Source organism: Bradysia coprophila, unplaced genomic scaffold, assembly GCF_014529535.1.
Source record: "Bradysia coprophila strain Holo2 unplaced genomic scaffold, BU_Bcop_v1 contig_390, whole genome shotgun sequence".
NCBI lineage: Eukaryota > Metazoa > Arthropoda > Insecta > Diptera > Sciaridae > Bradysia > Bradysia coprophila.
The window spans coordinates 148,580-170,268 of NW_023503648.1; the positions used below are offsets into that span (position 1 = coordinate 148,580).

Sequence of the window (21,689 nt, forward strand, 5' to 3'; positions counted from 1 at the left end):
CTTTCGCACGTGTTATACTTTATGAGTCTTTAAGAGTCGTTGAAAACACTTTCTCAAATTTGAATTGCTGAGACCAACAGTTGCGCAGCATTTTCCATTGTTTAGTCTGTGGTGAATATCAGATGACAATGTAAAATGCAGCGCAACTGTTGGTCTCAGCAATTCAAAAATTAGCTGTTTTCAGTTCATAACGCAGAAAACACACGATCAATTTTGCATTGCTCAGATTGACAATTATCCCGCGTTTTCAATTGTATTGTGGCATACGTGCATCAAACAATAGAAACGCAGCATAATTGTCAATTTTAGCAAAATGGCTCGAGTGTTTTCGGCCTAAGCGATGTTTCGTATACGAATTACTATTAAAACCAAAAATTGAAAATTGAACACGAAAAGTATCTGCCTCAAGTGCTTAACGCACTTTGCGCTTAAAATTTGATTCTGGTCACAACGTGTGAATGTTTGCTTAGACTTTTGTTTAAAATCTTCTGAAATGTACTAGCTACCAAGTCTTGTGCTTCTTCAGCTGTCAAGTTCATTCAAACCAATTGTAGCAATAAATGTCTGTGTGGTCGATGAAAGGTTGCATTCGAGCTTCTTTTATAAATTCACCAAAGTCATGACAGTTGACCGTTAACGAGGGGCGGAGAAGTCCCTGCGTTATCGTTAAAAGTAGGATTTTTTTTTGAAGAAAATCGTCAAATTCACTGAAACTCATTGAAAGACTTTCAGAAGAGAAGGAAATGTAATTTGGACCAGTTATTTTAACTTGCCTTCGGGGGATATGTCAAATACGAAAACAAGCAATGACAAGTACCCCAAGGCAAGTTATAATTAACTGGTCTTCGGAACTCTCGATCTGATCATAACAATCTATAGATTGTTCAATGTACAAAGATCTCTGACCCAGTTACATTTAACTAATCTTTGGGTCATAACGGAAATTACAGCTGACCCAGAGATCAGTTAAATTTAAGTGGTTTTCGTTCTACCTAAACATAAACACTCTGCGGCGGATATAGTACATTTGTGAACTGATCCACCAGTGGTTGATTTTGTATACGGAGATCAGTTAAACGTAACTGGCCTTGAGGTCAATATCAAAAATTTATGAATGAAAATAAGTTAAAATTTAACATTCGAATTTTCAAAACATCAATTTTTTGAGGGTTTCTTCTCTCATTTTGACATTGCCCTCTAGGCCAGTTACGTTTAACTGAGCCGAAATATCTCTTCGTTAACACTGTACATCTAACAACTATTCTTAACACGTAGGGGATAATGCTCGAGCAGGCACTTTAGGCACTCCGGAAAGTGCTAAGGGGGTCGAGGAATACCTCCAAATAAATTTCTAAAAATCAAAAGTCAAATTTTTGATTTTTAGAAATTTATTTGGAGGTATTCCTCGATTCCCTTAGCACTTTCCGGAGTGCCTAAAGTTGACAAATCACAATAACCGTCAACGTGTTAAGATCTCAACATATTGGCCACGCACTTACTCCGTTTAGCTCCGTTACGTGACAGTTCGTCAAAACAATGTAAAAGAGACGGAGTTTTCATTGTTTTAAACCAACTGTCAAGTTAACAAAGTGCTAAATGGCGAAGTATGATTACAGCTTTGATCTAATTCCACAACTAAAACTCTTTAATTTCTCAACAGTGATCTACGCATACATGTGGATGGTGGTCTACAGTCACTTTATCGTTTTGAAAGAGGAACGGAGCAGAGGGCGCTACAATAAACAACCGTATCGAAGATAACTTAAACTGTAAAACGATGCAATTTATCGATTACAATACGATCTATGGGTCAAACTAATGATTTGACAAAAATATTATCTTCATAAGTGTAGAGCAAAGCGTTAACAAGTCATTTACCATTTTTATAATTATACTTTAACATAGAAACTGTTTAGTGTGGTAAGAAAGTTTAAAATTTTAATTTTAATTTTTTTGTTGCGTTTATGTTTCTGAATGTTTTTTTTTGTATTAATTTATTGTTAACAGAATTTAAGAGCGACGAACCCTTTGCAAAATTGGGCGGAAATATATTCGTTTTTTTTGATGATTTCTCTGAACCAAAATCTCTTTTTTTTTTGAAAAACCAATCAAGCATTGGGTGTGGCCCAAAAATGTGTTACTTTTAAAGGAAAAATTGGTTTGTGGGTGATTATCCCAATTGTAGAAACCTTTGCAGATTGTGTAAATTTATTAAATCTGTAAAGGTTTCTCTAAGTGGGATAAGTTATCTTATCACTCACAAAGCAATTTTTCCTTTACAAGTACACTTTTTTGAACACTATTGATTTTACTTTTCAAAAAAAAAAGATTTTGCTTCTGAAAAATCATTAAAAGACGAATATTTTTCCGCCCGAATGTAGCCTACTCATTTGCAAAGGGTTCGTTGCTCTTAATGGAAAGCAGTGGAAACTGACCTCTCCGTTATTTTATACTCATCCTTTTTATGATTAACCTGTCACATACGGTTGTTTATCTGTTATCGATAATGCCGGCAAAAATAATGACAAGCTCTGGGTAATATGGTCTTTTATATAAAAAATGCATGTTAAAAAATTGAAGTACAAGATTGGAAATCAACCGATTAAAAATACTTTAATCGATTGTGGTAATCGACCCGATAATGATACTGGTCATATACTGTATGTAACAGGTTAAAAGTAAAATGAAAACGAACACGTTAGTTGTTGTGGACTAAGTTGTTTTTTTTTAAACTTTATGTACGAGAGAAATGTATACTTGCGACTTGCCATATAAAAAAGTTATTTTTTTATTTATTTTTGTATAATTTAACATAAAATATTTATTTTTCGATGTTATAATAGTTGATCTAAAATTTGAAAACAAAAATTAATAAAACAGAAAATCGATGAATAAAAACTCAGCATTTTTTTAAAATTATTTGGCAGATGATGAGAAAACCTAAGCCAGCTTGTTTGAACTAAAATTGGGTGTAAAATTTAATTTTTGCGTAACGAAGCTGAAAGCGTCAACTCTAGCGATATCATTCATTTTAGAAATTGTACTTCAAAGACTGCGTCACACTTTTCTCGAAGAGATTTTTGTTGGGATATCAGTCGTTTTAGAAGTTTTAGAACACTGCTTTTTATAACAGTTTATAACAGAAATTCGGAAATTTGGCGAAATTCGAAAATTTGACGAAATTTACCGAAAATCGAAAATTTGTCGAAATTCGAAAATTTGACGAAAGAGTAACTCTCTATCTGCCACCATTCAAGAAATACCTCTAAAAACATAATTGACCCACCCATTTCCAACTTTCGACATTTTTCACATATGCCCCTCTGTTCTACTCGTAAAACTCTGAGACTTTGCCGAAGAAAGTAATTCTCTATCTCTCATAACCCAAAAAAATATTAGTCCTTTCATCCTACGCTCGAGTAGCTCAAAATTTGGTCACTCTAATCACTCTAGCTCAAACGAATCTGCCCCGATTTTTTTAGCCCCGTACGAAGTACGAAGGGGCTTATAGGATTACGATGCCGTGTGTAATTGATGGAATTCGAAGCAGACGGTAAGGGCAAAGTGTTTGCCTATGTTCATAGATGACGAATCCGCAATAAAAATTTGGTCCGTCTGTCCGTCTGTCCGTCTGTATATATCTGTATATATTTCATCACCCTAAATACCTAAAACCTGAAATACCTTAAAAAAAATAAAAATGAAAAAAATTCCACGAAAATCATTTGCGTTTTCAAAAATTCCGCGCACAATAAATATCCATATCACCCACATTCATTTGTTGTCATTGTATAAACGGCGGATGTAAGGAACGAATCCGACGTTTAAAAATCGGTCAACTTTTGCCTGGTATAGAGCCTTTGCTTTAAAGTATAGTTTCCACTTAAAAAGAGCACTCCGTTTAGCCTCCGTCTACATGCCAGTTGTAAAATAGAACAAAAGAACTGTCACGCAAACGGAGTGGAAATTGAATTTATTTCAATTTTTTACTCCGTTTACGTGACAGTTCCTTTGTTCTATTTTACAACTTTCATGCAAACGGAGGCTAAACGTAGTGCTCTTTTTAAGTGGAAACTATACTTAAAGAATGAGAAAATTAATGAAACAAAATTTTTCTTAAAAGTTGCACATTTTTCTGTTAATATCCGTTGTCGTCAGAGAATCCCTAATACCTAACGAGACAAAGCCCTATACATATTCCTAACAAGAGACCCTACAGATACGCCTAACAAGAAAAACGACAACAGAATTAACAGTATAATGTGAAGTGATAAGAAAATGTTTCATGAATTTTCTTATTTTTGAACATTGGTTTTACATGTCACCTCACAAGGATGTTTCGCCGACGAGAATTCATGACAGACTGACTTTGAGTATGCAAGAGTATAAGGGTACGAGTAAATACTGTTCACAGTATTTATACGAACATTTACTTTTATGTACTTGGAAGGAACTAGGATATAGAAGTAACTGTTCATATACTGTAAGCAGTATTTAATTATACCCTTATACCTGGACCGGAGAGTACATAACAGTTTATGATCATATACTTAAAAACCAGTATATGCATCAGTATATACTCGGGTTGGCAAAGTAGTTGTTTAATGCTGAAAACAAACGAGGCATTCAAAACATATTTTGGTCCTTGTTTTCATGACGAAATTGTCGCAACTGTCAAATAAAGTTAGAAATTTCTCTATCGAAAGTTACGATTGCTGCATTTGTCAATGAAAACTAGGACCAAAACACGTTTTCAATGTCTCGTTTGTTTTCAACATAAGACGTCGAGGATGAAGAAAGTGAAAGTAACTTGCTCCAATCCTCAGGAATATCGATGAAGTTTAATCCTAAGAATTTATGGCTTGATCCTCAGAAAATTGTGGAATAAATTTTGATCTGAAACAAACTTACGTGGTATTTGAAAATTTCGATGGTCAAGACCATTGCCTTTAAAGTTAAAATTGAAGATGGTTACCGAATTGACACTATATTCAATGGGGATCGTTAGAAATAGGTTACAGTGAACGACATCTCAAATGTCTCACTGTCAAATTTTTCTGAGAATTTTATTGTGTCATCGCAAATTCACAATGACATTCTCTGAAAAAAATGACAGTGAGACATTTGAGATGTCGTTCACTGTATAAATGTTGGTGATGATAACTCACTTTTTCCCTACTTTTTCGTTAAAAATCCAACTATTTTTAGCAACTATTTTCGCTAATTTTACTCACTTTTCGACTGTTTTACTGTTTTAATTTATCGTGGAATGCCTGTAGTTTTGAAGAGCTGTACATTACGCTCAGCAAAACGACGAACTCAAAATTTTTTTAATATTTTCAACTCCTTTCCTACTATTCCTTTAAATTTCAATTACTCCAACTAGTGCAGCACACAACTGACTGCTGACAATACTAAACATCAATCTGATCGAGGCACACCCCTAAAAATTTTGTTATTTCCGTGTGACGACTTTTTTCTTATTCATGTGTCTCCATTTTTCCTTCTCATGAGACAATATTGTCTTTTGCAGGTACACACGCGGAATTCTGAAAACCGACATATTTTCTGTTTTTGTGTTTTACGCGAGTTCTTGATTTCTCCCTTTAAATGTTTAAAAATCACAAAACACTGAAAAAACACAAAACTGAAAATGTGTCGGTTTGCAGAATTCCGTGAGTGTATGTATTGGACGATGGTGATGAAGTGGACTTAGACTTCGGAAACTATGAACAGAGACTCGGCTTAAATAAGAGCATTCGTATGCAGGCGGGTTCGGTTTATACAAACCATTTTGCGCGGAAGTACCCGGTAAATTTTGATTTGATTTAACTTCCAAGCTTTCTCTGTTGAGCCTAGGCCCCAAAACCAGTCTTAGATATTTAGGATCTTCTATACCTGGCTGGTGGTAAGTGGTCAAAAGTCGATAAATTAGGTTTCGTAGTCCGGATTTCACTTCGCGAGGACACGGGCGTGTATGGGCTCGTTGGAAAGCTGAAGTCCAGGGTCAAATATATTTTTTTTTTTGATGATAAACTTTCGAAAATATGACATCTAGAAAATTTCTCAGAATCGATGGAACCTTGGTGAACTAGAGAAAATACCTAAGAAAATATTTTTGGACATGTGGAACATTTTTAACACGTTATAAGTTAAGCTCCTGAAAATCTCCTAAAACTCCTAAAAAAGGATTTTTAAAGCGTATGAGGCCTGCATTGGCCTGTGTCAAAGTATAGTGAGTCCCATTTATGTGCATATATCATCTGATTATCGTCTGTTTATTTATATGGAATTTTAAGCTACGTGGGGTCAGATAGCAGAAATCATTTTTTATTCAGGCGGACCAAAAACGTCACATTCTCTCACCAGATAGAGCACCAAAACAACTCTCTCACTATTGCTGTCACTTTTTTTACACTTTTCGTTCCCAATCACGTCACTTTTTGTGTCCAGTTGTGTAGTCACGTCACTTTTCGTTCCCAGTTATGTCAACTTCATTAAGGAATTTGTTAAATTTTATTTTGTTTCTGTACGAAATTACTAATTAAACGTTGAAACAATTTCAGATTTCATTTGTTATGAAATGACGGTTGTGAAAACGTCACTGCACTGCACTCCGCTCCATCCTCAGACGCTTTCACCACCTGTGTCAAAAAAGCACATTTTTGTTCCTGGTAACATAATCATGCCCGCACGTTAGTTAGCGGGCGTGACGCAAGTCCACTACCAAAAATGTTTTAACAAAAATTTTTTGAGGACGGCGGAGCATATTTACAGCAACTTTTTGACTTCTCCCCCTTAACTCCAACGACCCTCAAACTAGGAACTGGAATCTTGGAATCCATACGAGTTCAACGAGCTATCACACGTTACTGCAGCTTCAAAATTGGCCGAGATATTGAACTTCGAAATATTGATGTTTGTTTGAAAATAAGCAAAATTTCGTATTTTCAGATAACTCAAATTGCCTACGTTAGTTAGTTAGTTCCTATGAAAAAGGACGATTTCGTAACTTCTAAACGTTTCTTACGATTTTCCTGAAATTTTGGTTATAGGTCAATCTCGGGCCCTAGATCAAAATAAGATTTTAAAAAATGGGGGTATGCAAGCGTTTTTGGGAGCTAGGCCTCCCGGAAGTTTCCATACAATGCCACATAACAGCGTGTGTTGTGTGTGTGTGTGAAAAGAAATAATTTTTTTTCAGCTAGTAATTATGAATTATGATTGGTAAATGTTGGAAAAAGTGTTTTGATGGATTTGGGTTATTTTCGATATAAGTGAGGTGTTCCGAGGTTGGTTCCTAAATTTTGGGATGACAGATGATTCCTCTGGCACTTCTTAACTTCCATCGGATTTTTCGATGGATTTGGGTTATTTTTGATATAAGTGAGGTGTTCCGAGGTTGGCTCCTAAATTTTGGGATGAGAGATGATTCCTCTGGCACTTCCTAACTTTCATTGGATTTTTCGATGGATTTGGGTTATTTTCGATATAAGTAAGGTGTTCCGAGGTTGGCTCCTAAATTTTGGGATGACAGATGATTCCTCTGGCACTTCCTAACTTCCATTGGATTTTTCGATGGATTTGGGTTATTTTCGATATAAGTGAGGTGTTCCGAGGTTGGTTCCTAAATTTTGGGATGAGAGATGATTCCTCTGGCACTTCTTAACTTCCATCGGATTTTTCGATAGATTTGGGTTATTTTCGATATAAGTGAGGTGTTCCGAGGTTGGTTCCTAAATTTTGGGATGACAGATGATTCCACTGGCACTTCCTAACTTCCATTGGATTTTTCGATGGATTTGGGTTATTTTCGATATAAGTGAGTTGTTCCGAGGTTGGTTCCTAAATTTTGGGATGAGAGATGATTCCTCTGGCACTACCTAGCTTCCATCTGATTTTTCGATGGATTTGGGTTATTTTCGATATAAGTGAGGTGTTCCGAGGTTGGTTCCTAAATTTTGGGATGACAGATGATTCCTCTGGCACTTCTTAACTTCCATCGGATTTTTCGATGGATTTGGGTTATTTTCGATATAAGTGAGGTGTTCCGAGGTTGGTTCCTAAATTTTGGGATGAGAGATGATTCCTCTGGCACTTCCTAACTTTCATTGGATTTTTCGATGGATTTGGGTTATTTTCGATATAAGTGAGGTGTTCCGAGGTTGGTTCCTAAATTTTGGGATGACAGATGATTCCTCTGGCACTTCCTAACTTCCATCGGATTTTTCGATGGATTGGGGTTATTTTCGATATAAGTGAGGTGTTCCGAGGTTGGTTCCTAAATTTTGGAATGACAGATGATTCCTCTGGCACTTCCTAACTTGCATCGGATTTTTCGATGAATTTGGGATATTTTCAATATAAGTGAGGTGTTCCGAGGTTGGTTCCTAAATTTTGGAATGACAGATGATTCCTCTGGCACTTCCTAACTTTCATTGGATTTTTCGATGGATTTGGGTTATTTTCGATATAAGTGAGGTGTTCCGAGGTTGGTTCCTAAATTTTGGGATGACAGATGATTCCTCTGGCACTTCTTAACTTCCATCGGATTTTTCGATGGATTTGGGTTATTTTCGATATAAGTGAGGTGTTCCAAGGTTGGTTCCTAAATTTTGGGATGAAAGATGATTCCTCTGGCACTTCCAAACTTCCATCGGATTTTTTGTTGGATTTCAGCTGTTGTCGACATGAGTTGCTTACAAAACTAGTTACCCTTACACCTAAACTTCCAAAAGAACTGATATCCGCCAAAAAACCCTAAAGGGTAAAAGTGTGACGCAAGTCCTTGTTTCTACTTACAAAATAACTGATATCGCTGAGGGTGACGCATTTTTCGCCTCAACGCAAAAGTGTTATCAACAAAAAATTGAACCAAAAAATTTAAGATAGAAAATTTTAGAAAAAAATTGCGTCACAAGTGGCAGATGTTGAGGAAAATAGTTCAAATAGAGAAAATAATGTCCTGAATCATCTGCCACTTGTAACGCAATTTTTTTCTAAAATTTGCTATCTTAAATTTTTTGGTTCAATTTTTTGTGGATAACACTTTTGCGTTGAGGCGAAAAATGCGTCACCCTCAGCGATATCAGTTATTTTGTAAGTAGAAACAAGGACTTGCGTCACACTTTTACCCTTTAGGGTTTTTTGGCGGATGTACTGTTATGGACAACCAATTATTATTTTATGGGGAAAGGAATTGTTACAAAATTGGTGCTGCGTGTGGAGATAATAATACAAAACGATATCGATATAACATGGTCTTATTTAATTAATTGATTTTCATTTTTTTTTATTTCGCTTCTGCCTTTCCTTCTACGAAATCCATCAGAGCTTGTATGGTTAGATTACGAATCTCATCAACGGGCACGACCATATCATAATTGACTTCAATTCGTTGGACAATTTCCATTGCCTCTAATGAATCCATGCCTAATTCACTCAATGTCTTATTTAAAATGCTGGACTTATTCCCTTTGATCGCAAACATGTTCATGATAAATTCTTGAAGTGTTTTGCCGAATCCATGTTTTTCAGCTATTACAATACTAGAGACGATCGGATCTGAACATGACAGCAATACATCCAAAACCTGTAAACACGATGAGATTCGTTGTTGCGACACGCCACCCAATTCAACGCTGCCATCCATGTCGGTTAGAACAGCAATCAATCCGACATCTGCAACGGGTCCCCATTGAATTGCTTTACCGGAATATCCGCAATTCACACGGTTTTCAACGAAACGTTCCATCACACTGTTAGCGAGAGCTAAATTTTTAAAATGTTAGAATAAAATCTGGACGCTAATCGAATGAGTGTATTACCATATGCTGTTTGACCGGGACTGCCACGACCGTTTGCAACAGACGTGAATGCAACAAAGTGTTCAAGATTGGGACATTGAATTCTTGTCAATTCATCTAAATATTCTGTTGACATTGCTTTAACAGCAAATGTTTCGGAAAAGTGATCGAAACTCTGATTATCCAACAACTTGTCGTGAACAATAACTGCTAAATGAAAGATCCCACCAATTGAACCGAACCGTTTTGCATCGTTCAACAGGGCTTGACATCCCTCTCTTGCAGTAATTTTATCCGAATTCAAATGAATTTCAACCCCTTTCAACTTCCATTGACTATTGTTGGTAGGTGGTAACAAATTCCGATGTTAATCCAACGAACAAATTAAAATACTTTGTTGAAGACTTACTTGACACGATATTCTTGATATGAATTCTTAATCCCATTTCGACTACAGAGAACAAGCTTTCTGCAGCCACGTTTTATCATCCAATTGGATAATTCCAGGCCAATACCACCCAGGCCTCCAATGACGATATAAACAGAATTTGGCTTGAACAAGACTGTGGGCCAAACTGGAACTGGCAACGTTTCAACGTCGTGCATTTGTTCTCTGACTTGAATCACAATTTTCCGGTTTGTCGAATTTTTATTTAACAATTCTTGGCTGGCGTTTTGTATTTGATTTGCTGCAAAAACTTTTGACTTAAACGACAACACCATCCCATTGTCGATATCTCTTTGAAGTTTATGGTTCAGTTGCTATAAAATGGTTGAAAATAAATAACAAAATTGGATTCATCTGCGCAATGGTCCAATACGATCATGGTGGTGTAAATAGAAGAGATCACATACTCTGGGTCAGAAGCATTGGCACTCACCAGTTTATAAAAGCTTACTGAGGGAGGTGCGGGAAAACAGGAAAAGTAGGAAAATATGCAGTTTTTCTTGATTTCTCACTAATACCTACTGTTGTATGTACAAACCCGATTTTCGTAAAAATTAAATATTTTGTCCCGTCTATTCAATACCTTTCATTTGACATATCGCACTCCATTTTTGAGTCAAAACATCCAGAGATGTGCTTGAAAAACTAGTGCAAAACAGGTAAAACACGCTATTTTGCTTGCATTCTCGGTAATAGCTACTGATCCGGCTAGCCAGATTTTTCTATAACTAAAATATTCTGATTCGTCTCGTCCATACCTTTCATTTGACATATATCACACGATTCTTGAGCAAAAACATTCGAAGATATGCTTGAAAAACCATTGAAAAACAGGCAAAACAAGCGAAGCACGCTGTTTTACTTCGCCTACAACTGCTGATCGACTAACTCGATTTTCGTACCGTCGAAAAACAAGGGGAAACCGCCAGAGACGTCGACTGTTTTGAGACCCAACATCAAAAAGAATTATGAATTTTACGTTGTTCACCTCTGTTTTGCGTGCCTACCTAACTTTCTAGCGTAATCACGTTGTCGCTACTCAATGGGAAGTGTTTCAAAACAGCGAAGGCAGTTTGAAGTCAAGTTCCCGAAACACTGTTTGTTTTGCTTGTTTTGTCTGTCTAGTTTTTCAAGCATATCTCTGGATGTTTTTGTTCAAAAGTCGAGTGCGATACATCAAATGAAAGGTATTGAAGAGACGAATCGGAAGATCTAATTTAGAAGAATCAGATTTGTCGATCAGTACCTATTGGCGAGAATGCAAGCAAAACACCGTGTTTTGCTTGTTTTGCAGTAGTTTTTCAAGCATATCTCTGGAGTCAAACCCAGAAATGGTGTGTCATATGTCAAATGAAAGGTATTGAGTAGACGAGACAAAATATTTAATTTTTAAGAAAATCAGGTTTGTACATATACAACAGTAGCTATTGGTGAGAAATCAAGAAAAACTGCATATTTCCCACTTTTCCTGTTTTCTCGCATCTCCCTAGTACAGTGACTACATAAAGTGATGTGATCTTCACCAGCACCACTCATATCTGTATCAACCATTTCGCAAGCGAATTAATCATTAACCTGTTACAGACGACTGTCACAGACAACGACAGCAATAATAAAGGACAAGCATTTTTAATAACAGTATTTTTCTTGCCACCCGAAGGTGACAAGAACACTCTTTTGAGAGACAAAAGATTGAATTTGCGTTCCTGATGCCATAAAACTGAATTTGCGTTCTTGATACCATTTTCAACAGATCAGTATTCTAATATTTGCTGTCTGTTTTCTTGTTACGCTTTGGGTGTGTTCTTCAAAGTAGCCTTCCGCTTATGTCTGAACTTTCCATCAGTAGATGGCAAATTCTTTAGTTAACTTTCGGATACTTGTTCAAGATCGAAAGTTTTACTGCTGTTTCCGAAAGGATACAACGGAAACGACTGATGAAGACTAGTCCACTCTAGTCTTTGACCGCCGTTGATATCTGAGGTCGAAACAGCCCGTTCTCATTTTGTATCGCTACACGCGACCCATGTTTTCTTCGTTCGACTGTTTTAGAATTTTTAGAATTTTAATTTGCAGGCATTTCAGCTTTTAGATTTTGAATTTTTAGAATTTGCATTTTCAGGCATTTCAGGGCTTAGATTTTGCTTTATAGGCATTTCAGCTATTGAGTCTTTAGAATATGCATTTTTCACAGAGTTGTTACTAGCCTTGCGCTGTGGGTGAGTCCTAATGTTGCATTTAGTCCGTTGCCAAATCGCAACGTTAAAAAACCGGCACTGCCATAACGTAATGTTCCTGACGAGTCCCCCAGTGTACTGTTTCCACATAAAATTGACGGCAATTTTATGGAAGTGAACTAGTGAATTTTGAGATCAGCAGGACGAAACGGCGTCTTTAGGTACTTTAGGTACTCTAGGGAAAGACTTGACTGACCATTTTTAACTGGACTATGGACAAAGATTTGGCCTTGTTGTTTCGAGAGTTTATTTTCAATTTTAGACATGCATTAACCGCACGAATAGTCAGAATGACTTCAGCAATCTTTTTGTACTGATCTGCTGAAAATGGTATCAAGAACGCAAATTCAGTTTTATGGCATCAGGAACGCAAATTTAATCTTTTGTCTCTCAAAAGAGTGTTCTTGTCACCTTCGGGTGGCAAGTAAAATACTGTTATTAAAAACTAATGAGGTCTTATATAGCAGAAAGCATGTTCAAAAGAAATGAAGTAAAAGATTTCTGAAATCAATATCTGAAAATCTTCGATCAAATGAAGTAATAGATCAGTAAAAGTGTTAATATGCTTGCAGTCTGTGCCCAGGTTAAATCATTAAATTTATGTACAAAATTACGATCTTTACCTTTAATACATCACTTGGTGCATTGATCAAATCATGCATTGATGTCGTATAAAATCGAATCTCTTTGTTTAAATCCCGCATGTCCACATCAAAACTGACAGGCCGTTCGTCGGACGTGATGTGAAGAAATTGTCCATCTTTCTTCAAGCAAGCAACAATTGATTTTACGCTGCTACACATTGATGAACACAAAACATAATCAACACCTTCACTATCAATTTCCTGCATTATCATTTTATGCAGCGACGGACTATTGCCAACTCTAATACGATTCCGATTTAGAAACGAAAACGTTGCGCATATGGACTCCTTCGTTTCGATTGAATCGACTACCGCGACCCATTTCAAATTGTACATCTCTGCTGTTTGTATGGCAGCAATGGCCATTACTTCACTTGTTTGTATCAAAATTGTTGCACCTCTTTGTACGTTCAATAACTCAAAGTAAGTGTAATAGATCGTTAAATAGGGCACTGCCACTGTAACTGCTTGCTTCAAGTTCCAGAATTCTGGCACAATCCATGTTAAATGTGGTTCCGGATTAACGTGTGTCACCAACATTTTTGAATTATTTACTATACCAAACACTTGTTGTCCGTCTATTGCTGTGCCCGAATATTCAATTAGTGAGTTTAGATACTCCCGATTTAGTGTTAAATATTGCACTTTTACAGTAGCTGCAGTTTCTACATCCATCTGATGCCAAGCCAAATGGTCTGAGTAGTTCATGTAACAGTATTTGCTTTGCGGCTGTGATAATTGATTAGATTCAAGTTCAGTGAACCGAAAGGCACCCCATGTTCCGTGTCTGTAAATATTCATGACCAAATTCTTCTCAAGTTGCTTCTTGTACATTGGTATTTCCGGATCGAATTTCGGTGCCTGTGGATCTTCAATCAACACACAATAGACATTAGTAGCCGCCTCTTTACGCAAACAATTTACGAATCCAACAATTCCACTAAATTGCTGTTCATACTGCACGATTAAGTAGATCCTTCCGGTATTTTGTGTTCCCTTCAACACTTTCAGCCATTCCAAATTCGAGTTGGTAACATTGATAAATCTATCAATTTTTTCATCCGCGTTTCGAATTCGGTACTCGAACATAATTAAGGTGAAATCGCTAAGGAATGCAGTGCTGACGACATGCACGTTTGGAAGTATTTTCTCCGAATCGATTTCGAAATTTGATGCTTCCCTTGAAATAACAAACGCGTGATCTTTGCAGATTTTCAATGCCATTTTAAATTGATGCAGATCTCCACACAAACCAGAACCAATAACAAGTGACATGTTACTGGGCAAGCGGACCAGTTCATCTAAGTTAATTGTGGTCACATCATCCATATCGGCACATTCCCTTTCAGTAGCTAGGTAAAATTCGGCTATGATCATTTTAACGCGTGCCAAACTTGATTGAATATGCGTCAACAATGGATCCATGTCTTTTGGACAAATTTCAAGAATGTTTAAAACAAAGCTGTTGATGTTCTCCGTGACGATTTGGAATAATTGATAAACTTTATCATTGACACTGATCTGACCCATGGCTTTGCTGGTATCATGATACGGAATGAATGAGTAGGATTCCAGAAGAGGTTTCACTTCATTTCCGACATTTTCCGCCAACATTTTCCCTTCAATGCCAGTAATTTCAATACCGACACCATGCAATGTTTTGCACTCTTTTTCGTACCACATCATCGTCGACAGTTGGTTCACTTTTTTCATGTTAATAACAGCCGACTCGAAATGTTGCAACGCAAATGCCGAGTATGAATCGTAGGCTAGGTTTACAATTTGAAAGCAACCTTCCAGGAATGTTTCAAAATGTTGACCCATTTTTACTCGTCCACATGTTCCTTCGGAAAATACTGACACTTCTCGCACGGATGATGCAAATTCCTCGTCAAATTGGTATCCTTTCAATCTGAGCGCTTTACGGCAATCGTTCGATTCGAGTATCGTCGCAGCAGAATGACGCTTTGCTGACCGAAAAGTGACGTCATCAGTGAATTGCTCTATATGTCCACTCATGAGCAACGTTCCCGATTCAACGACTTCGAAGTATCCAACATTGGTCAAAGTGATGACGAACTGGAGCAACGTATCCTTCAGTAATTTAATGGAATTGGCAACACATTTCACATCACTCATTTTGATGGATAGTTCACTAAACTCTGTCTGCATGATATTGGCAAATGTTTGCATAACCAGAACTATGTATCCCGTTACTGGCATTACAGCTGCACCTATAATTCGAAAGATTTTTTTCGGGGTTGAGTCAACGATACAGTCCTAGAAACTGCGAAATGAATCCCTTACCATTTACTTTATGGCCCAGCAAATACGAATGATCATCACTAGACAGCACAATCTTGTATTTTTGTTCTGACGATCTGGTATCTTGCTTCTCTTCATAATGTGGAACGAACCAATCATCTTTGTGATCCCAACCAGCATTAATTATCGGCGATATCATTGGTGTTCCCAGTGAAACCGGAAATTCAACCGGACTGTATAGTTTGTCAATGTTCATGTCAACGCCAAAATTGTACATCCTAAAAAGACCGTTCATTTTCACTCGCATTCACAGCGTACACGTTTTATATTTTTGGATATTATTCGTCAGCACGACGCCCGGAACAAGGTTTCACAAAATTTTTTGATTTTCATCCGTACCGTCGGTGACATTGGTGCATAGCTCATCCTGTTTACACAGAGAGTGCTGGAAAACTGGTAGTTGTGCCTGAAATTCTGATAACAATTGTACAAAAATTCGGTCCCATGAGTGCAAGAGAAGTCGGCAGAGACACGCTAAAGTTTAGTTGAAAATGCGTGATTTTCAAACAGTCATAGAGGCGTGGATGCTTGAGGGATGAAGCTAATAAATAGTTCTAGCAATAGAGCAACATTTCCTCTACCAATGATTCAATTTTTTTTTTTTGAAGACTAACTACGCAGAGGCCGACAGTAGCTCAAAGTTTTTCCCTCATATTTGGTAAAATTTGCGCTTATTAACACGCTTATTAAAATTTTTTGTAATTAAAATGATTAATTCTGAAATGCCGGTAGTCTCAGCTGTCCATCGACACCTCACTTGCAATGACTCATGTCAACAGTGCGTAAATGTTGCGTAAATAAGTGAAATGTGTCCTTCTACGACGTGTCCTTGATTCGAGAGCACAAGAGCGAATGGTGGGACAGCCTGCATTTGCCATTGGAACGAATGTAGGGAAATACACTGAGAAAAAAGATTACGTCTGACACGTATAAAGTGTCGTAAGGTAGTTATACATCAGTCACGTATGCTACTTACACACGACATGTATTTCCTACATATTTACTGTATAATATACGATGAATAAGGTAAGAAACATGCCACTCGTATTTTATACAAGACGTATGACAATATGTGTCGTACGTTAGCACGCATACGTGTCTGGCGTATAACTTCCTTACCACACTTTATACGTGTCAGACGTAATCTTTTTTCTCAGTGTATGAGCGAATGAGTGGATCGAACGTGCCGAAATTATGACCGAATGAAGGGAAAATATGAGCGCATGGCATTCGAATGCGAATGGTGGGACAGGATTTTCCGTTGTTGTTTCCCCCTCGGTTTGATTGAACACCTGAATTCACTTGCAAATTTTACCAAATATGAGGGAAAAACTTTGAGCTACTGTCGGCCTCTGCGTAGTTGGTCTTCAAAAATAATTTTTGGGTCATTGGTAGAAGAAAAGTTGTTCTACTGCTAGAACTATTTATTAGCTTCATCCCTCAAGCATCCACGCCTCTATGACTGTTTGAAAATCACTTTTTTTTAAACCTTTATCGTGTCTCTGCCGGCTTCACTTGCACTTAAGGTACCGAATTTTTGTACAATTGTTATTAGAATTTCAGGCACTATCGATTGCCACCACAACCACTCTCTGTGTAGACAGGATGGGCTATGCACCAATGTCACCGACGGAACGGATGAAAATCAAAAAACCTTGTTTCGAGCTGACTAATAATATCCAAAAATATCAAACGTGCATCGAAATGCTCGGTTAAAATTCATTCTGTCGCACCGTGAGCACTCTGAATTCAAACTTACTTTCCAAGACCTTGCAAAAGTGGTTGCACATCGTTCAGATGATCCATCTTGGTTAGGGTGACGTGCATTGCGTCAGGCATACCTTTCCTTAGAATTGCTTGCAGCAAACCGAATGGTGCTAATTCAATTGTTAATGAATTTGGTGGAAGCTGAGCCATTGCTTCTTCGAATAGTACTGGTGACACGAGATTATTTGTTTGATACTCGGCCGAACAAACATTTGACTGGCCGTTATTCAAATTGGCATTAGGGATACTGGTGCTCAGCCATTTGGATGTGCGTGACTTTGGACTCAATATAATTGCTTCCACAAACTGTTGAAATTTACAGCCAACTTTTCGTATGTATGAACTGTGATAGGGAATGTTAAGTGAAGCAACTTCTTTTACAAAAATGCCTTGGCTCGTCAGTTGTTCCATAAATGTATGTACGTCATCGGCGGGACCGGAAATAGTGCACGAATCCGGTCCATTTCTGCAAGCAACTTCAATTTTCTTGGGCAACATGGATTGTATCTTCTTATATCCGATACCTACACTCGCCATTGCTCCGTCAATTATTTCAGTTTCAAGAAAGGCTTTGCCACGAAAATATGCAATCAGAATTGTCTGTTCCAAAGTTAAACATCCGTCAGCATATCCGCAGCAAATTTCGCCCGCTGAGTGTCCCAATATGAAATCAGGCTCAACACCAAGGGCTTTTAACAAGTTCACAAGACCAATTTGGATGGAAACAATGCCAACGAATGATTCAACAACATCTTCCAACACTTTCGAACGATCTGATGTTAAGATATGCATCAAGTTAATATCGAACACCTCCAATGCACGATGACATTGTTTAATAGCGTCGTTGAACACAGCCACGCTCATTAAAGAAAGTCCCATTTGCAGCCATTGGCATCCCATTCCGGGGAAGATCCAAACAACCGGACGTTTCGGTTCGTCGTCCACCACTTGAACAATATCTTCGGTCAACAAGGTGCAGGTGATTTCATCAGTTCGTTGTTCAAAAATTGCATAACTTCGGCAACGCGCTTCACTCATCGGCCATGATTGAGTCTTATGTATTAAGCCAATAAATTCTCTATCTAATCGATGGTTCGCAATGTAAGTGAATGCGTCACGACATCCCTGTTCGGTTCGACTTGACCAGAAAACAAGTGCTGGAATTGCTTGCGATGACGATTTATGGTCACTTTTGATTCGACTGTGTTTTTGAAGAAGGGCATGTCCGTTCGCGCCTCCAACACCAAAACAATTCAAAGCAATAAACGAGCCGGGGAATTCGGTCTTTTCCAACACAATTTTCAATCGACCATCGTTCAATCCGATAATGTTCTTATTTGGTCGGTCGAAGTGAATGTTGGGCGCTATTGTCCCGGTCTCGAATGTAAGTATTGACTTGACTATCGAGCTAAGTCCTGCCGAATTTTCGGAATGACCCATGTTGGACTTAACAGAACCGATCAACAACGCTGTCGATCTATCTTTACAAAAAGCATTCAAGATAGCATTGCACTCTTGTGGATCGCCAACTGATGTCCCCGTTGAGTGTGCCTCAACGTATTGAACAACGTTTGGGGACATTTTTATTTCATCGTAAAATAATTCCATAAGTTTTTGTTGTTCGGCACCATATGGTGACACAGGGCCATCTGGTTTCTTTCCATCTGCACCACTCTTTAAATGGACAATTTTTGCATAGCAACGTCTGGCATCTTTGTATTTCTGAATGAAGATAGCAACAACTGCCTCAGATTTGACGTAACCAGAAGCTTTTTCATCAAATACACGGCTGTATCCATCCGGACTGAGCATTCCGAGCTTTGTCATTTGAAGGGCGGCATTCGGTGTCAATACTAAATTACTTCCGGTCACTATAGCTGCAACACATTCACCGCACATCATTGCATTGTAAGCACATTGCAACGCCATCATCGAGCTACTGCATGCAGAATCAACTGTCATTGACGGTCCTTTGAGATCCAAAAACTGTGAAATGAGATTAGCAACGACTGATTTTGTTCCCCCGATTATTGAATACGCGTCTGCCTTGAAGTTGTTTCCATTTATTTGCTCAAAATCACTAGCAGCACTAAACACTCCCACTCGTTTACCGGCAATTTCATTTGGATGAATACCAGCGTCGTAAACCGCCTCCACAGCATGTTCTAATAAACATCTTATTTGGGGATGCATTGAACTGGCAAAGGATGATTTGACATTAAAGAAGCCAGCGTCAAACTTTCCCAAATCGTATACTTTACCATTCCGAGGAGAAATGCCTTTGATATGTTGGAAACGACGTTCATCGTCATCGACCATATCGATTTTATTATACAAATTGTACGAAAATTGATCAACATTTCGCGAATTCGGAAAGCGTCCAGCAATGCCTGATATAACAATCTTGTCCGATTCATTTCTGCTATGCAATTCTGACTGATTTGCATAACCGTTCATGCCGTTTAACATTTTTGCGATAAAATTTTAAGATCCACTGACAAGTCTTGTGAATGTGTTTCCATATATAGTCGATCGTTAATCGTTATCTCTTAGTCACAAGAGTTTCGGATCAAAATAACATCATTCATATTAACTGGGTGAATTTATTGTTGACTCATAAAAGTTTATTTACTTTAATCAGTTGTTTTTCTGGCTTTGCCAAAATTTGTTATTTGCAATTCCATTTGAGAACTTGTTATGTTCATTATGGATACACGTTTCGTTTATGGGCCTAGGGCTCATTTAAGATGGCAGTATTTTTTGTTTGTAGCACCAAGGTTGCACTAGCAACGCTAATAGCTACGTCAAATTTTAAAATTTTGTCGCTACTAGAGTTAGCGCTCGCTAGAATGTCATTAGAGAAATTTTTTTCTCTGATCGCTAATCATTTTGCTATAGTAGGGCTCACTAGCTGCATTTTGGTATTTTGGTACCATTTTGGGCCATGCAAAAGGGTCCAAATTTTCGATGAAAATTGAAAGTAGTTGCCATTGTTGAGGAACTTTCAAAAACTTTTTGATCGTTAAAAGTTTGGAAACTGAACGTGCAACGATAATAGCGAAGAAAAAAAAAACTTTTTTGGACCAATTTTAAAAATTACTTAACTTTCACCTCAGTTTCAAAATATCATTTTTTGTGGAAATGTTTTTGCACTAAAAAAAAACTTTGAACCTTTACCTTTCGCTTGAGCCCAATATCACCTGTGTAGCTTCGGTTTCCGCTACACAGAAATTCATCGAAGTTACCTCTGCATCGAAAACTTCAACCGGATGTAGATGGCGCTAGAGGCCATTTCAAAGTCTCCTAATCGTTTTGAAATCCCCAAATGCATATTAATCAATGGTAAAAAATTCACGCTTTTATACCAAAATGCACCTAAAAATGTATTTTGTTCAACTAGTGAGACCTACTAAATAGCAATGGTACTAAAATTTGGTCACATGAGTGCAAGAGAAGCCGGTAGAGACCCAAATTTGAAGCAGCCATAGTACTGAACAACTTGGTCCGACCCAAATACACGCAACTCAAGAGTTGAGAAACATATGGGTCCGACCCAAATTCGAAGCAGACGTAAGTACATAAGTGCGATAGCATAACTCTTTATGTAATGTGATTTGTTATGTACAGTGTACACACACACACATACGTGTTATACTTGTAAGCATAACATGTTACCAGTCCTATTTTTGGCGTTGGTTAATTGATCTTCTCTATCCGTTAACACTGTATAGACGGTGCTACGCGCATAGAATGTTACCTACGAATACACGCATGCCATAGTCTAACAACCTACAAAATCCCCTTCAAAACTTGTTTGTGATTCGAGTATTTTGCGCAAAGGACACGATTTGCACCACTGAAAAGTTTTCTTCAAAAGTAATGGTAAGTCGGAAAGTTAGAACAAAATCGTGATGGAAATGGCAAAAGACCTGAAAGTCTGAATTCTAGACATCTCAAGACATTGTCAGTGTAGTTTCAATTCATCGACAACTATAGTGATGTGTGGTGCACCAGAACCACAGTATAATCAATAAAATATATTTATCCAAACACCGAACCACCCTGTTAAATAAGTTTCTTCAAAATAATTGAAAAATTTGCGAAAAGTCTCATAATTTGCCAATGCACAGATAACATATCACGTCTTTTTCTCCGTATACTAGGTATACTATCACTATATAGCAGATCGATGTATGCGTTTATATTCGTATGCTAAAATTGTACGTTACAATAAAGTGGTATCATATCGAAAATAACCGAGTATTTAAATAACTGTCTGTATAAAATCCATTGTCTGTATAAAACTTCAACACTGTTGGTTCTTTCCCGAATAATATGACAGGTTCGCAGTGTTATCAGCGTTCGTTCACATCTCTACAGTGGCTATAGTCTGTATGCACTAGATTGTATGTTTTAAATGTTTTAAAAATAAAATTTCTTTTTCTGTGTAAATAAGGGAAAA

General features: G+C 37.5%; 2 protein-coding genes across 8 annotated transcripts in view; one reads left to right on the forward strand and one right to left on the reverse strand.

The window, feature by feature from the left end:
• LOC119082156 overlaps positions 1-2,009 on the forward strand; it is a 36,152-nt gene extending 34,143 nt beyond the window's left edge. For all 3 annotated transcript variants that reach the window (XM_037191560.1, XM_037191559.1, XM_037191561.1), the window contains exon 4: positions 1,661-2,009. In XM_037191560.1, the coding sequence (XP_037047455.1) occupies positions 1,661-1,761 (101 nt within the window). In that variant the 3' untranslated portion in view covers positions 1,762-2,009. The remainder of the gene's footprint in view (positions 1-1,660) is intronic.
• A 7,238-nt stretch (positions 2,010-9,247) lies between these two features.
• LOC119082139 (fatty acid synthase-like) lies at positions 9,248-19,726 on the reverse strand. 5 transcript variants are annotated; one of them, XM_037191519.1, is made up of 7 exons: positions 19,489-19,629; positions 17,220-19,424; positions 15,443-15,678; positions 13,115-15,369; positions 10,216-10,568; positions 9,828-10,141; positions 9,248-9,771 (listed from the first exon to the last, which is right to left on the reverse strand). In XM_037191519.1, the coding sequence occupies exons 2-7, from the start codon at positions 19,418-19,420 to the stop codon at positions 9,293-9,295; spliced, it is 5,838 nt and encodes a 1,945-aa protein (XP_037047414.1). In that variant the 5' UTR covers positions 19,421-19,424; positions 19,489-19,629; the 3' UTR covers positions 9,248-9,292. The 5 variants fall into 5 exon arrangements, 2 of the variants coding, with proteins under 2 accessions (XP_037047414.1, XP_037047413.1); XR_005088580.1 differs by having other exon boundaries at positions 9,630-9,771; positions 9,828-9,932; positions 9,998-10,141; positions 17,220-19,725; XM_037191518.1 differs by having other exon boundaries at positions 17,220-19,724.
• Positions 19,727-21,689: the final 1,963 nt, after the last annotated feature.

Excerpts from the sequence above, each read along its gene's own strand:
- LOC119082139 (XM_037191518.1), bottom strand. The coding sequence starts at position 19,696 with ATGTTAAACGGCATGAACGGTTATGCAAATCAGTCAGAATTGCATAGC. Across the intron at positions 15,370-15,442 it reads GCTGGGCCATAAAGTAAATG|GTGCAGCTGTAATGCCAGTA; the intron begins GTAAGGGATTCA and ends TTCGAATTATAG. Across the intron at positions 10,142-10,215 it reads TATCAAGAATATCGTGTCAA|TCAATGGAAGTTGAAAGGGG; the intron begins GTAAGTCTTCAA and ends TACCAACAATAG.